The sequence below is a fragment of the Symphalangus syndactylus genome, chromosome 4 (assembly GCF_028878055.3).
Source record: "Symphalangus syndactylus isolate Jambi chromosome 4, NHGRI_mSymSyn1-v2.1_pri, whole genome shotgun sequence".
NCBI classification, from domain to species: domain Eukaryota; kingdom Metazoa; phylum Chordata; class Mammalia; order Primates; family Hylobatidae; genus Symphalangus; species Symphalangus syndactylus.
The window spans coordinates 141,582,476-141,599,728 of NC_072426.2; the positions used below are offsets into that span (position 1 = coordinate 141,582,476).

Consider the following 17,253-nt stretch of genomic DNA (forward strand, 5'->3'; position numbering starts at 1 on the left):
CATGTAAACAACTTAAGCAGTAAGCTCATCATGGCTGGTGTCATATTAGAAACACAGACAAGGTATTTATTGAGAGAAGAAAGATTACATCTACCTAAGAAAGTCAGAGAAGAATTCAGAAAAGGTTTCACATTTGAAGAATTATGGAAGATGAACAGGATATGAATGACTGGTATTTGGCATCCAGTTTGAAATATTCTAAGAGCAATATATAGCATGAGGGCTGCCAGGTAAGATATCCCCAGTGAATGAATGGAAAGGACATTGGGGCCAGGTCATAGACGACCTTGGTTGTCAAGCTAAGGAGGTATGCATTTAGCTTTTTCCAAAAGAAAGCCAAAAGAGACTTGGAAAGATCAAAATTATCTTTAAAGAAAGTTGAGAGTTACGTTTAATTATATTCATGTCAAATTATGTTGACTTTTGTGCTCTAAAAATTTTACATATTTTACCACCTTTAATCATCACAACAATCTTATGATGGATGTCCTACTATGTTTAACATAACAGAACTTGGAATATATTTAAGGTTTTAGAAGGAAGACAAAACTATTGACTAATCATCACTTTGAAAGCCAAAGGAAGTTTAAATGGGCCATGTATGGGACTAGGATGAGAGCGGAAGAGAACTATGCAAGAAAAATTAAGAAATCTTTCCCCACTCACACCCCGGTGTCCCAGCTGAAATCTTCCTAAGACCTCCACCTTACTGGCTCACCACAAAAAAATCATGTTGTGATTGCTACGTTAGTGAGAATGTCTTTTACCTGATTTCTCTATGTACTAGGGATTGTCCACATATAATTGTATGGCTGCACTATGAGAAGAATTAGCGTCAGAGGGGTAGACAGACAGACATGGGCGCCGAGAAGAAGAAAAATTGGCAAATGAAACATCCGAGAATAAATAAAATTAGCTAAAAATTCAGGTTAAATTTGTAGTGGTTTTTAATCTTTGTGTATTCAGGCATTGTTGAAGAACCAATGAGAATTAGAAAGAATACTCTTGTTATTTTTTAAACTAAGGTTAAAGTATCAGTTTCTGTAATTCTGTAATTCTATAATTCTGATAAATATCAATTAGGCAGCATTTATTTATAATATATACAAATATTTTATATTACTTAGAACAAATATGGCTAAAATATTACTTACATGATCTGTCGTTAGTGCAGCACATGGGTGAAAATGATCAAAATGAATGTCACCATGTTTTATTGAACATACATGCTTCTCTAGATCATTGTACCTCTCTCCATAGAGCACTAAAAATGAAGAACAAGAATTTCCACATCAATGGAAATGTAATCACTGAAATAAATTTAAAGTAAACGGCATCAAGATCAAGGTAATGGTAGATTTTTTAAAAATAATAAAGTAAAAGGCAAAGTTTACATAAATATATCAAACATACCAAGTCTAACTTTATATGATTGTTTTACTTGCAAGTAGTCTTTGGGAAAGCCAGCATGACGGCCCACATGTCTTTTAGAAGCGGTTTTATTTTCAATTATTTTGTCTTCTTGTTTCCAGTACCATTTTACCGACTGTAGCCACCTTAAAAAAATAAATGTACATATTATTTAGGCAGAACATGGAACTGCTTCCTGTGAAATTAAGTAGCTTAAGTAAAGACAATTTCATCTTCCTTATAAAGTGTACTTAGGGGAATAGACTCAGAAGCCAGACTACCTGAAATTAAATCCCAACCTTCTTAGTAATAGCTGTGTCTCTTGGTTGAATAACTTCATCTTTCTGTACCTAGTTTTCCACATTTTAAAATGGAAATATGGTAGTCATATTGGAACTGTGACTATTTAATTGTAGTAATGGAAGTAAGCATAAATCGTAAGGGTTGCTGGGCATTTAAAATTAATACATGTAAAGCACTTAGAACAGTACTGGGCACATAGGAGGTATTATAGGATTGTTATTAGTAAATAAATAAATACTATTGTAAAGTAAAAAAAAGTATTAGTAGTAGGCAAAAATCAAGCCCAATGACAAGATAAAATGGCGCTTTCAACTAATAAGAATTTGCTATCTCTCTAAACATCTCTACAAAGTGGGAAAATGGACCACAGGCCCCATGGCTGAGTGTGTTGTTATATCATTTTATTTTTTATTTCTTGGTGAAGGACAAAAAAAGAAACAAAAATATATCTTTCCTGATGAATCATTTTTGGGATGGGGGAAATTTCCTACTCAATTGCAGATCTGGGTGGGGAAGTTCTTGATTTATAGAGGGTGGGTTTCCTCAACAATTGGCCAGGAGGTGTAGAGAGATGCAGTTTCTTGAAGATCCAGAAATAAACTATTAAATTCACTAGAAAATTATAAAACTCCTGAGAACCCATAGAGAAATTATGAAATTCAAACATTCAAAATAGATAAACACTCTGTCCAAATTGGAACTTAATGCCTACTCGGTGAGATGTTCAGGATTACTTATGGTAGCTGAAAGAGCCAAAAAGGGACATCGGATCATGACAAGGAGATGTTCCCAGATTTCTGCTCCGATTTCTCCACCAAGACAATGAACCTATTAAAGAAAAAAAAAAAAAATCTCAACTGAAAATTTGATTTAAAAATAGCAAATGAAAGTAAGACATGGAATCTTGAAATTGTCATGCATGCCTTCCCATCACCTTTAAGTGACCACGCCAAGTTTAAAGAAATATTAAAAATCCTCACAACCAATTCACCAACAATTCTGCTTTACCTTACTTTCAAAAATTTCTTTCAACTCAATGCATTTCTCTTCATGTCTACCTCCAACCTAGCTACTCTCATATCTCAGCAGCACTATCACAATATCCACTTGACTACTATACTTAGCCTCCCTATCTGCCCTTAAATTCTTCACATCACAGCCAAAATAAAAATGTTGGCCAGGCGCAGTGGCTCACGCCTGTAATCCCAGCACTTTGGGAGGCCGAGGCGGGTGGATCACGAGGTCAGGAGATCGAGACCATCCTAGCTAACACAGTGAAACCCCATCTCTACTAAAAATACAAAAAAATTAGCTGGGCGTGGTGGTGGGTGCCTATAGTCCCAGCTACTTGGGAGGCTGAGGCAGGAGAATGGCGTGAACCCAGAAGGCGGAGCTTGCAGTGATCTGAGATCGTGCCACAAGGCTCCAGCCTGGGCAACAGAGCAAGACTCTGTCTAAAAAAAAAAAAAAAAAAAAAAAAGTTTAAAAAGATAAACTATATCGAGTCATGTCACTAAATAAATTGCTTTAATAGCTTCCCTTTGCATGTGAAACAAAACAAACTCCTTAATGGGATGTATAATGTCTGGCATCATTTGGCCGCTGCTGCCTCCCTGGCTTTATCTCAATCCACTGTCTCCACCTTTACTATGGTCCAGAAAGAATGACCTTTTCTTTGTTCCTTGAACTCACCCTTCCTACCCAAGAGCTTTCACGTATATTATTCCCTCTGCTTAAAATACTCTTACCCTCTCTTATTCAAACAGTAGAATTCAGCTCAATGCCACTCCATAAAAAAGACTCTTCTGACCACCTATTCCAGAGTTGCCTCCTCCTGACACTCTGCCAGGACTGCAGTCATGACAGCCTGGTCTCTCCCTTCACGGTTTGTACCAACGTGGGCTAGCATCATCATTTGTGAGCTCACTTGTTTATTTCCTCTTTCTTGATTAAACTGCTGTCAGCTCCAGTGTCTAATAGATAAGGCATTAAGTAAACTGTAACCTTACACCTGAATATTCTATTCCTAGCCACTGACACAAGGCCTAGCACTGAGGAGGCACTCCTTAAATATCTGCTGAGTAAATGAATGGATGAGCAAATCAAACTAGATTCAGAAAAGAGTCCCAAATGTGGTCTTCATTTAACAGATTAAAGTATGACACCTGGCAAGCAACTGAAAAAGACTTACTATCAAAGTCAAATTATCTATCTATTAGAATATGGATACCCACTGCCCATCTGGACTTGTCCTGGTGAGATAAAATACCACTCCATCAAATATTGACCTTACACTTTGCACTAGATAGCACTTTTCCCTGATTCTGCCAGAATAGACATTAGCCTTTAAAACCTTTCGTTTTTATCCCTTACACAAAATTTGAAAAACTGAAATAGCCAAAGTCGTATCGTCATATTACTTCAGAGTTTTGAGATGAGATTTTAATTCAAAGTTCTAGATTGCATAGACAAAGTTGTTGGATTTTTGAAAACAAGAATATTCAAGACCTTCATGATGCAATATGAGATTAACCAAAAATAAATATAATAAATCAGTATCAAACAAATCCGAAGCACAGCCTATTTGGTAGCTCCAAGTTTATAGCAAGGAAAAGGTAAGTTACAGAGATTTGTTAAACTTTTCCCCTTTGAATGTAAAATTCCACAGAGTCAAAGATTGTATCTTTCTATCGTGTTTTAAATCTCTTTTAATAAATATTCCCCCTTTTTTTCTTTCTTTTTTTTTTTTTTTTTTTTTGTTTGAGATGGAGTTTCACTCTGGTACCCAGGCTGGAGTGCAGTGGTACGATCTTGGCTCACTGCAACCTCCACTTCCTGGGTTCAAGTGGTTCTCCTGCCTCAGCCTCCTGAGTAGCTGAGATTACAGGCGCCCGCCACCACATCCAGCTAATTTTTGTATTTTTAGTAGAGATGGGGTTTCACCATGTTGGCCAGGCTGGCCTCAAACTCCTGACCTCAGGCAATTTGCCCACCTCAGCTTCCCACAGTCCTGGGATTACAGGTGTGAGCCACCGTGCCTGACCAATAAATATTCCTAATAATGCTGCAATATACCTTTGCTAAGTATCATCCATTTGCCCCAATAAATCGCTATAAATCTACATTGTTTTTTATTCTGCTCTCTCTTCCCAGGGAAGCTGACCTATAGGCACTTTGTCAAAAGGAATCTTATGATTTCTGGTTCCACTAGGTTTGGCCTATGGAGGGCCTTGGCCATAGATCAGAAGATGTGGGGAGACTGAGGCTGAGGTCATTTTTCCATTGGCTCCTTTCCTGCAAAGCTACCTTGAATCAGCTATGTTCCTCACAATATGGTCAACTCAATTGGAATCTCCTTTTGAGTTTCCATAAATGCTTCCACGCCTTGCCCCTTTAAGCCTAGGGATAAACTACTAGCTCTAGATTACTGCACTAACCCTTATGGATTCCCTCACATACACCTTTGAAAAATACCCTTCTTGAATTATTGCATTTCAAGAGTGTCATTTAATTATCTGTTGGGATCATGACCGATAAAACTTACGTAATTGACATCATTGTTAGAGCCAAAAATTATTTACTTTAGAGGTCAAAGATTGGATTGAAATCTCTGTCCAGGGAAACTTGTACCAGGATGGTTGAATTCTATTTCCCCTGAAACAGCTGTCAACAAAAGATTCCACTCCCATACAGAACTCTGCAGGGTGCATCATTTTACCCTATTGATTCACAACAGGAAAAGGGAGCCAAAAAACTGTAATTCCCAGGAAAAATCACTCAGGAAAAAAAAACGGAGGCCTTCTCAATCTGAACTCCATCCAAGGGGACAGATGTCCTGAAACACCAAATATCTTCATTGCTATGCAAATGTGCACTAGGAAATTAAGCAAAGAAAGAATACCAAACCTACCTCATCAAATATAACGTATCTGATCTTTTTCACCCAGTTTTGGCGATGAGGAGCAAGCAGCAGAATTTCAAAGCAGGCAGGCACTGTAATAAGTACCTACAAAGAATAATATTGTGTGAAGTAACATTTTGAGCACTTAGTATGTGTAGACATAGTTACAGAAATATGTAAGATAGACTTATGAGTCCTGAATGTACCTGCTGATAATTGGCATATAACATTGCTTCTGAGAATTCAGGGCTTCATCAAAACTGTGCCATATTCATTGGAACCATATGAAACTGAAATTTTGGTAGGCCAAAAATGGTAGAAAATCAGATTTGAAGTTTACATCCTTGTTCATGAGCATTCAGAGTTTAAAAATAGAAATTATTCATTGTCACAAGTTTGATTCTTTAAAACCTGACATTGACATAGAGTTTGGATTGGAAGGGGTTTATTAAGAATCAGCTAGTGTGAAAAGAGCAGGGAAGCAGGCATGAGCAGAGGGGGAAGCCTAACTGCAAGGTAGGCCTGATGGAGCTTCAGCCAACCTAGCTCGGAGTTCTGGAGTGAGGATTGCTGTCAGAGTTGTTCCACATCGAGCCACAGCAGCCCACTGTTTATACTTCTACTTAGCTCAATTGCAGTGTAGAGACTGTGGAGGCAGAACTTGGGGAGCTGATAGCTGGCATCTATCTTAACCACACTCCCCACATCAAGTCCTTCTTTGAAAGGCAATCTGGGTAGAACATCTCCATGCCTACCATGCAATCTTCTAAAATCATGTGTTCATTCTTATTTAGTCTTAATTGTTGATCTGTGAGTTCATAAGGGTGAAAACTGTTTATGATTTAACACCAGGTATACGATCCATAATAGAACATTTTCTAAATCATGAGTATCCTTAATAGATACTTATGAAGAAAAAGTAATTGATTTAAAATTGAGGTTTGTTAATTTTCTATAACATAGCATTCATCAGATTATTCTGAATCCTTTTACAAACCGAGACGATGCAATAAACTATAGATGAAATCAGAAATCCAAAGGTCAGTGTCCTTAGAGAAAGATGAGTTCTAGTTCTCACTCTTTGAAATGTAACAATATTACATTTTTTCTAAAAGTATTTTGTCTTTCATAAATTCAAGGAAATTATTTTCACAAGCCTTGAGAAGATGTTGAATTTCTAGTCAAAGAGACATACAAGTACAGTTATATAATTTGATAACACACTTATTAATTAAAATACCCTACCTGACAGTTTAAGGCGTCATGACGATACTCCCTGGTGAAAACACCACAGAGAGCTTCACCACTTGGCAGATTTTTCGTAAAACGATTCTGAACAGTTGCTGCCACTTGATTAACAAGGGCCTGATTGACAAAGAAAAAGATCCATTAGTCACATAATAGAGAGAGGTGAAATATCAGAGGACAACAAGAACTGTCTAAAAGTGTGTCCTGCTTTCAGTGCAGAAAGCTTACTAACCCCTTTCATCAACCCACTACTCTAAACACACTAACATATTCTCTTTGAGATAGTTGACTCAGCATACAAACTTCATTGATAAACCTCAGCTTAAAGTAAAATGGAATTTAAAAAGTATTCGTCAGAAGGAAAAACAGAAAATGTTGCCTATACATCAGAAAAAAATTGTGTCTCCTATATTTGGTGACTTTCCCCTGATGTCTAAAGTTTGAATATGTATATGTTATTTTATGTATATGTTTGTGTGTGTGTATGTATGTGTATATGTATATGTATGTTATTTTACCTTCAGACACTGGAACAAGAAAATGCAGGTTAAAAAATAAAGTGAACTAGATCTACCATGTGACCATGTTCATTATTTTTAAATAGCAGGTTCAGGAATGAAAGACAATATTACAGTCACTTGAGCACTACCTTTGTGGGTGCAACGTACACGACCACCCCGTCGTCACTCTCCTTCAGCACTTTCTCCATACAGTAGTAGGAGGCATAGGTTTTGCCTGAGGACGTTGGGGCAACAATCACTGCTGACTCATTCTTATCCACAACATCAAGGAGCTCTCGCTGCAGGGTGCAGAGTATCATTCGTGTCAAGAAAGTGAACCGTATGTTACCAAAACAAAGACAGTATTTATAGACTTCCAATACGATTTTCTGAACCTCAAAGGATCTGTAGGTACATCTGAAGTTCTCATGTCATTCTCTCAGAAGAGATCATTTTTATGCTTTTGAAAATCTGTAAGGTGGGTTTTATGTGTGAAAAATGGAGAGGATGTCTGAACAAAATATCTTATTATTGAGAAAACACCTTGTAATTATTTGCTATTTACTAAGTGCGGCTGAGAAACTAAGTTCTAAGAAAGAGACAATATGTATATTACTGATGGTGAAAAAAATAGCTGAGGAGATGAAACATCAAACATTCTTAATTTTACTACTGATCTTCTACTTTCTACATAGAAGAATGCCAGGATGAGAGAGCTCCATCCCTTCAGCCGAAGAATGTTGACTAGCCGAAGAATGACAATAAGTCTATGTAATAGGTAGAAGATGGGAAAACAACTCAAAACCCCAACCGGTCCACTCCTGGCCACACCTCAGCGTGAATTGGGCATCAGAAGAGTTACAATGTGACTGAAATTAACGGAGAGCATTACTGCCTCTAGTCCTGCACTGAAGCAAGGAACCAGTCTTCCCATTCATGAAAAGGCGGCATGCATTTTTTAACCTACCCCGCCATCATAAGAAAGATTCTGAAGGGGCAGTCTATTAGATTGAAGCTATGAAACTGCATTTCTGTAGGCAAACATGTTCAATTTATCAGCAAGTTGGTATGGTTCAATGCATGTAGAAATGCATCCTTTTCTTCTAAATTTTATATCCCTCAATATTAATTTTATATACATTTTTAGAATAGCTACTATGGTGACACATGCAATGTGTAAATATCTAAACAATCGTCCCTACTATTTAAACTATCCAAATTTCTCTACGCACTTTATATATTTACATATGAAATCCTATTGACACAGGGAAAACGTGGAGGCTGCTCCATAATGATACAGCTGGATGACACTGAGATAACATCAGAGCTAAACATATGAATCCATTAATGTACCTCCAAGGAAATGGTCTATATAATAAAAGAAAATCTCACTTTCTTTAAATGGGGAAAAAATAGTCCACATTTGACATTTTCAATAACAAAGTATCTTTAAATGACATCAACATCAAATATAATATGTAGAGCCACAATAATGAGAAACCTCTGAGATCACATATAATAAGAAAATACAGTAATTTTTGTTTCACTTGCAGTATTACCTGCCATGTGTCGGGAATAAAATCCTGGACCCTGGGATCTGGGTCTTTTCTCTCATCTCGTATCAAATAATGGCCCATGTATTGCAGTTGGAACCGAGCTGGCCCAATGCCAACCGAATATTTATTCCTTTTCTTCACTTTTACATCATTTTCTGCATCCTGCATTATTTCAAAAGTCCATTTTGAAAACGACATTGAATTAGAATATCATTTAAATAAGTAAAACATTTATTACTGAGCACTTTCTATGTGAAAAGCATTTTACCACCTTTTAAATTTAAATTTTTTAAATCGTTGTCTTAACTAGAAAAAATTAGTAGACATCAAGATTTTCAAATATACATCATGACATTTGTGGCTACAACCTGATATATTTAAAGACAATTGAATAATCACACTATAGTTTTGAGACGTTTTGCTAGAATTAAGTGCAGGGTTAGTTTTAAAGGATCTGCAGAGATTATCTGGCATTTAATCTGTTTGTCCAGGTAAGCATTTGTATAAATTTTCTAATTATGCATTACTTCAAGATTGGGCAGTTGGGTTACTACTAATAATAGTATTTTCAGTAAAAAAAAAAAAAATCTGGAAGAGATGACTATCTTTGCAAAACACTTTATGTATACCTAATAATTACCCTGTTGAAATTGAGCTATTCTGATAATATTACCTGGGTTGCATGTAAAGAACTTGCCAACTCATCAAATCCTAAATACTTAAGGCATCTGGCTATGAGTTGCCGATCATCTTCTTGTAAAAGCTCTGAGTATTTTTCCATCAAGGAGTGGATCCTTTTCATCATTTGAACAGCTATACTTAAATCTTTCCTGGTTTTACCTTGGTAAAGAATAAACAATAAAATTGTTATAAAGACCATCAAAAATAATTCATTTGATTATCCAAGATTAATCATCTAGATGGCCTCACTATCTTACTTGGCATTAGTGGAGGTTTTGGAGTAGAAAGGACCAAATAAAGTAAAATTGAAGTTCAACTATCCACACCTCATCATCTCTGTGGATTATTGAGATGTAGCTATATCAGTGTTGGGAAAAAAATTGTAGTTCATCATAGAAGTAAGATCAAAAAAGCTCAAGTTTGTAAAAGTTTCGGAAGAATAACAAATATTTTCTCCATCTTTTATTTTCATATGTGCTCTACTATGTTCAAAGAAAAATATGTTTATAACTTGAAATATCTGGTTAAAACCTTAGCAACATTTATTGAGTCCTATGGTTGACGACAGATAAATATTTGGTGTAATCACTGGAGCCCTTCAATTCAATCTGCCTCTTCCAACTGTCATATTCTAGATGTTGCTAATCTCTCTCCATTGCTTTATATTCATACATATCCTTTTTGTTCCTCTGCTCTGCTAATTATTTCATACTTATTATGTCAGGGTTTCTTCTAATCAATCATCTATATTTCACCTATTTAACAATATTAACTAACACCGACTGAATACAGTAAGAGGCTATAAAGGAAATGTAATACAGTTTATACTGATCGTTATGCACTGTTTTTCTAAGTGAGCAGTTCACTTAGAAAAACAATGCGTAACACTTGATCATTCCCAATTATGCAGCAGAAACAATAGGAGGTTGCTGGAGTGAAACAATAGGTCAGGGTGTTGGAGAGAACATGGAGGTCATGTGTTAAATGGATCAAAGTGTGGAGATGCTCAAAACTGACAGATCAACTAGGTTTGCTCAGAAGAACTGTCAGTTTGGAGGTATTATGGAACAAGATCATTTCACTTGCTGTGAATTTACACATCTTGATGTGATCCTATTTCACCTGCTCTTCTTTTCTTTTTTACTACCTGCTATGGAAATTGTAAAGTAGAGCACATGGTATCCACAGCAGCTTTGGAAGAACTCAGCGTGCCAGGGAAGCATGAACACAGTGTTACTCAAAAAGGAAATGTTTACTCATTGGTCTCAAAGGTGAATGACAGATTCTTCCCGGGTGCCTCATCGTTTTTGTTGGTTCCCTTAACCATGCCCACAACTTTCTAAGTTGTTCTTTTTGCACCCGTCTTTGAAGGTGCTTATGAATGTGCTATATATTTGCCGTTGGGACCCTCTCTGAGATCTCATTGCTCATTGATAAAATACAAAATTGTCCTTTTATTGGTGGTATCAGGGATGTGAGCTAAACTGTGGTTCAAAACTATTAAATGAAAATTCCAGAAATACATAGTTCATAAGTTTTTAAATTGCACACCATTTTGAGTTGTGTGATGAAATCTCGCACCATCTCACTTCATCCTGCTCAGGACATGAATCCTTCCTTTGTCCCCCATGTTCACACTGTAGACACCACCTTCCCATTAGTTATTTAGTAGCCACCTTGATGATCAGATTGACTGCATTGATGCCTCAGTGTTGGTGTTCAAATAACCCTTCTTTTACTTAATAATGGCCCCAAACTGCAAAATAAGTGATGTTGGCAATTCAGATATGTCAAAAAGAAGCCATAAAGTGCTTTCTTTAAGTGAAAACGTGAAAGTTCTTAACTTAATAAGTAAAGAAAAACTCATATGCTGAGGTTGCTAAGATCTACAGTCAGAAACAATCTTTTATCCATGAAGTTGTGAAGAAGAAAAGAAATCTTTGCTAGTTTTGCTGTTGCACCTCAAATGGCAAAAGTTTTGGACACAGTGTTTGATAAGTGCTTAGTTAGATAGAAGGTGGAAGAAATGAATAGAAAATATTTTCCAGGTGATGGAAACATGTTGCACCTGAAAGCATTGAATCTGTATGAAGACTTCAACAAGGCATCCTCCGAAATGAGTGACAATGATCCATTTTCTTCAAATATAGGATGGTTACACAAATTCAGGAATAGGTTTGGACTGAAAAATATAAAAAATACTGAAGAGGGCTGGGCTCAGTGGCTCATGCCTGTAATCCCAGCAATTTGAAAAGCTAAGGTGGGCAGATCATGAGGTCAAGAGATTGATGATCCTGGCCAACATGCCAACATGGTGAAATCCCATCTCTAGTAAAAATACAAAAATTAGCTGGGCATGGTGGCGTGTGCATGTAGTCCCAGATACTCGGGAGGCTGAGGCAGCAGAATCGCTTGAACCCAGGAGGCGGAGGTTGCGGCGAACAAGATCACGCCACTGCACTCCAGTCTGGTGACAGAGCGAGGCTCCGTCTCAAAAACAAAACAAAACAAAACAAAAAAACTACGGACTGAAGAGGCTCCATCTGCCAATGAAGAAGCTGCTGCCACATTTCTGGCAGAGTTGAAGAAATTGGTTAGAAAGAAATGATACCATCCAAAGCAAGGTTTTAATTGTGATGAAACCAGGCTCTTCTGGAAGAAGATGCCCAATAGAACCCACATTCATAAAAGTCCAAAGGAGGCACCAAGACATAAAACATGGAAGGACAGATTAACCTTGGTACTAGGTGGCAATGCTGCAGTGCATATAATAAAGACAGGCATAGCATACAGACTGAAGAAGCCATACACTCTCAAAAACAAAAGCAAAAATTATCTTCTTGTGTTCTGGCAACACAATCAGAAAGTGTGAATGACAGCCAACATTTTTATGGAATGGTTCTACCAATGCTTCTTCCCAGAAGTGAAAAAATACTTGAAAGAGGAAAGCTTGGAATACGAGACTATGCACTTAGCCATCCCAAATCTGTTTTTGTTGAAAATGAAAATATTGAGATTGTATTTTTACCTCCAAATACAAACTCACTGCTTCAGCGCCTTGACTATGGCATCATTCAGTTTGTCAAAGCCACATATACCTGCCTGGTGTTTGACCACATTCAGTCAGCAATTGATGCAGACCCTAATCTGGACATGATAAGGTGCTGGAAATTATTCACTATTGCTGATGCATTAACAGTCACCAAAGATGCAATGGATGAATTAAACCCAAAAACTATAAATGCCTGCTGGAAGAATTTATGGAGTGAAGTCCTGAGCAATTTTCAAGGCTTCCTGGGGATCAATGGAGAAGTTAGGAAAATAATTCATGCAGCAAGACTAACTGACAAAGAGGGATTTGCCAATGTGTTTGATATAGAAGTGAAACAACATATTGAAGTTCATTAGGAAATGTTAACAAATGAGGAAATGGAAGAACTTATTGAGTCATCCAGGGAGGAAGATGAAGAAGAACCTGAAGCAGAACCTGAATTTGCTGAAGTGTTTCAAATTACATAGATATGAAAAGAAAAAATATGGAATACAATTCTCAGATGGAACACAGCATTCAAGTCACCCATATAATCACAAAAGAATTGCAACCTTCACAGAAACATTTTGATGAGTTAAAAAGTGACTGGGCGCGATGGCTCACACCTGTAATCCCAGCACTTTAGGAGGCTGTGGCAGGTGGATCACAAAGTCAGGAGTTCAAGACCAGCCTGGCCAATATGGTGAAACCTCATCTCTACTAAAAATACAAAAATTAGCTGGGCATGGTGGCGCACACCTGTAATCCCAGCTACTCGAGAGGTTGAGGCAGAAGAATTGCTTGAACTCGGGAGGCAGAGGTTGCAGTGAGCCGAGATGGTGCCACTGTACTCCAGCCTGGGTGACAGAGTGAGACTCCATCTCAAAAAAAAAAAGAAAAAGAAAAAAAGTGACAACAGTTACCGATAATGTTGTTCTTCTAAAAGACTTCAGCAAAACTCTTTCAACCATGGAGGACCCCAATCATCAATATCATCTGCTCCTAACATCAGTCATTCACTCCATCATGGTTTAATGATGCAAGGATCACCTGAAGCAGATGATCCTCCTTCTGTTGTATCATCAAAAGGTCAACAATAGCGTTCATCATTCACCTCACTTCACCTCATCATGTAGCCATTTTATCATCTCACATTCTCACAAGAAGAAAAGGGGTGAGTATAGTATAATAAGGTATTTTGAGGAAGAGAGAGACCATATTTACATAACTTTTATTATAGTATATTGTTATAATTATTCTATCTTACTAGTTATTGTTGTTAATCTCTTACTGTACCTAATTTAGAAATTAAACTTTATCATAGTATGTATGCATAGGAAAAAACAGTATACATGGCATTTGGTACTATCCACAGTTTCAGGCAACCATTGTGGGTCTTGAAACATACCCCTGGCAGGTAGCGGGAAACTATTGTAAAGGTAATAATACATAAAGTAAGATAGTGCATGTAAGTCTTCTAATGCAAATTTCCAGTTAATAAATGGCAACTATCATCATTACATTTGTATTAATTCGCCAACTCATCGAAATAGGAAAACAGAATCACATACCTTCTTCACTTCGGCAATGTTCTTTCCAGGCTTTCAAGCAAGCAGTTAACCCCACCATTTCAACCTTAAGTTTCACAGAGCTACTTTTACAGGATTTCAAAAATTCTTCCAGGTTCTTTATTCCAGAGTGCAAATTCTCTTTCATTTGCTCTTCAATAGAAAATGACAAAGCACTCCACTTTTGCTCTTCCTTTTGTTCTTCCTTGGCAAATAACCTTTTCTTATTCTCTCTAGTAATTATTTCAGCCTTGGTCTCCTGCCCCAAAGGAAAAAAATATCTCTTAAAACAAGTTGAAAATATTCCAAGATAACAGGTCATGAGTGAGACAATATTAAGGGTGTGTTGATGACTTTGACCATCATCCCATTTTGAGTAGATGTGAAAAATTTCTTTTTTTCTTTTAGAAATTAAGCCTCTGTTAATTTATAACTTAAGACAACTTAATTTAGGGAGTATAAACACTCTCTGTAGATAATTTTCTAGATTTCTGAGTGGTGTGGTTTATAAATAAAAGAGTAAATGTTGCCAGGCATGGTGGCTGACACCTGTAATCCCAGCACTTTGGGAGGCTGAGGCTGGCGGATCACCTGAAGCCAGGAGTTTTAGACCAGCCTGGCCAACACAGTGAAACCTCTTATGTACTAAAAATACAAAAATTAGCTGAGCGTGGTGGCACGTTCCTGTAGTCCTAGCTACTTGGGAGGCTGAGGCATGAGAATCCCTTGAACCCGGGAGGCAGAGGCTGCAGTGAGCCGAGATTGGGCCACTGCACTCCAGCCTGGGTGATGGAGCAGGACTCTCTCTCAGAAAAAAAAAAAGAAGAAGAAGAAGAGTTAATGTCACAAAATCAGAGACAAGAGGCCGCCTCTCTTTTCATTTCTCCATGCTATATCTGCTGCTCTCTCTGTAATCGCCTGTCCTCTTCCATTCTTCCCACATCACCTCCCTATTCTCTACTTGTTTACGATATTTCCTCCATGAAGCTTTCCCTGACTCTCCCAAGTCTAAGTCATGTATTCTTCCTCTGCTCAGACACCTATTGAAGCACTCATTAACATAAACTGTAGTTGTAATTTCATTTGCCATTCCTCCTCTCTTGATTGAGATCCTTGAGACAGGAATGTGCCTTTGTTGTCTGTATGTCTCAAGCACAAAGCATTTAGTCCATAATGTTTGATGAGTGAATAAGGAAAGAGGAAGGAGAGGAGTGGATAAGAGGAACAACACAAATACAAATGATTTGCTCTTCCTCAATAAGTGCTTACAATTAACTTAAACATAGTATGGACCCACATTTACTATGCTTTTACGAACCTGACTCATTAATCTACAAAGACAAATTAGAGAATTGTTGTATTAGCAAGAGGATTCCAACACATCTTCCACACTTCTGGTTAGTCACGAAATTAATATGTAAATGCCTGCCTATAATGAAGTCAATTTTAGTTGTCATCACTCTCTAAATTAGAAACGAATAATTCTAATCAATAATATTTGAGCTTTCCCAGTGTTTAGTCTTCCTAATTTGCTGTGTTGGGCCAATTTAGCATGGTTCTGTCTCAATAGTACAAGGGTTACCTTTGACCCTTTGCCATGTAGATTTTTCTATTTTCATACATTGTATTATGTGACAAGAATTTCTGCAAATTTACCATTTCATAACATCTCTCAAAACAACAAAAAACACTGAAAAGCAGTAGCCTTTTGTCACCAAAAAAAGTTGTCACCAAACTTTGTCACCAAAGTTTGTCACCAAAAAAACTTTTTTTGTCAAACAAAAAAAAGTAAATATTTAATTAAATAGTCTCACTGACAATACAATTGGCTATAAAAATGAAAAGGAGGAGACAAACAATGATCACATAGTTGGGCTCAGAGAGGCTTCTCTTTGGCTCTTAAAACAAAAGATGGGACAGCCCAACTGCTTAAACTTTTGAAGCAGTTCAAGAATAGAGGCTTCACAGAACATGTGAGAACCTTTTAGAGTAATTTGTGATTATTTTTTGAAGTTATCTTGAGTAGAAAATACAAGAGCTTTTTTGATAAGTCCTTGAACTGATGAACTATCTGTGTCTCAGAGTTCTGAAATGTCCACTGAAGGCTTGACAAAGAGATGCACATTTTCCTGATCTTGCCAAAATTTTCACAAAAGTAATTATTCAGAAGTGAGAATAAAAATATTTTTTGAGGTCTTTATATGTTCCATTCCGGATAACTTCACCATGTTTATTTCAATTTGTTAAGGTGGATATGTGACAAATACCTTTATTTGTGATTGGTTTTGTTAAGTTGGTACTTTCTCTAATATATTAAAACCTTTCATCTTGAGAAACTTTTTGTGAAAATAAATGCCATTCCCAAATCCCCAACTTTGAGGCCCACAGAAAGATACTAAAGCCTGATGAGTTTTCCATTTGTTTAAGATGGAAACCTTTATGACCTGCCTCAAAAGTCAAATAATCAGAAAATTCAGTTTTAAAATAAAAATATCTGTACTTAGACATTAATGTTTCAGGAATTATCAACTGATAATTTTAGATCATAAACTATTAGTATTATTATTCCAGAAATGGATTGGAACTTTCCTTATTTACTCCTTGTATTCCATCCCCAGTTATGTCTCCCAGGAAAAGAGTAGAAAAACGACATCCCAAGGAGGAAAAAGGTAAGGTTGCAGGAGTACAACCCACCCAGAAAGAGGAAATGCAGAGTTCTAACCTTCCACTCACAAAATGTGCTGGATTAATCAATCATTTAAATACTTTGGGAAAGTGTAAACACTCTTTATAATTTAGAAAAAAAGTAGATAAACATTTCATATCTATTTTTACTACCTATATGAAAAAGATTTTCCTGTCATTAATGAACAACTATATTTTTAATGTTAGTTTAAAATTTCTAAACTCAAAACTTTAGTCACTTAATTATTCTTCAAATAGATACATATGTTATTATGTATAGAATACCATTACAACTTTTTTATGCAGGTTAGGCTTTTTCAGCAAGAGGTAAAAGAATAAGTAATCATATATAAAAATACATGCATATATA

At 36.7% G+C, this 17,253-nt stretch overlaps 1 protein-coding gene across 12 annotated transcripts in view; it reads right to left on the reverse strand.

Moving 5' to 3' along the window:
• The window catches only part of DDX60 (DExD/H-box helicase 60), a 200,900-nt gene that overhangs the window by 145,204 nt on the left and 38,443 nt on the right, over positions 1 to 17,253 (reverse strand). For all 12 annotated transcript variants that reach the window (XM_063638363.1, XM_063638369.1, XM_063638362.1 and 9 more), the window contains 9 exons: positions 14,202 to 14,457; positions 9,592 to 9,758; positions 8,922 to 9,080; positions 7,512 to 7,661; positions 6,860 to 6,979; positions 5,624 to 5,719; positions 2,426 to 2,541; positions 1,414 to 1,556; positions 1,155 to 1,264 (listed from right to left, as the gene is read on the reverse strand). In XM_063638363.1, coding sequence (XP_063494433.1) covers positions 1,155 to 1,264; positions 1,414 to 1,556; positions 2,426 to 2,541; positions 5,624 to 5,719; positions 6,860 to 6,979; positions 7,512 to 7,661; positions 8,922 to 9,080; positions 9,592 to 9,758; positions 14,202 to 14,457 — 1,317 coding nt within the window. The remainder of the gene's footprint in view (positions 1 to 1,154; positions 1,265 to 1,413; positions 1,557 to 2,425; positions 2,542 to 5,623; positions 5,720 to 6,859; positions 6,980 to 7,511; positions 7,662 to 8,921; positions 9,081 to 9,591; positions 9,759 to 14,201; positions 14,458 to 17,253) is intronic.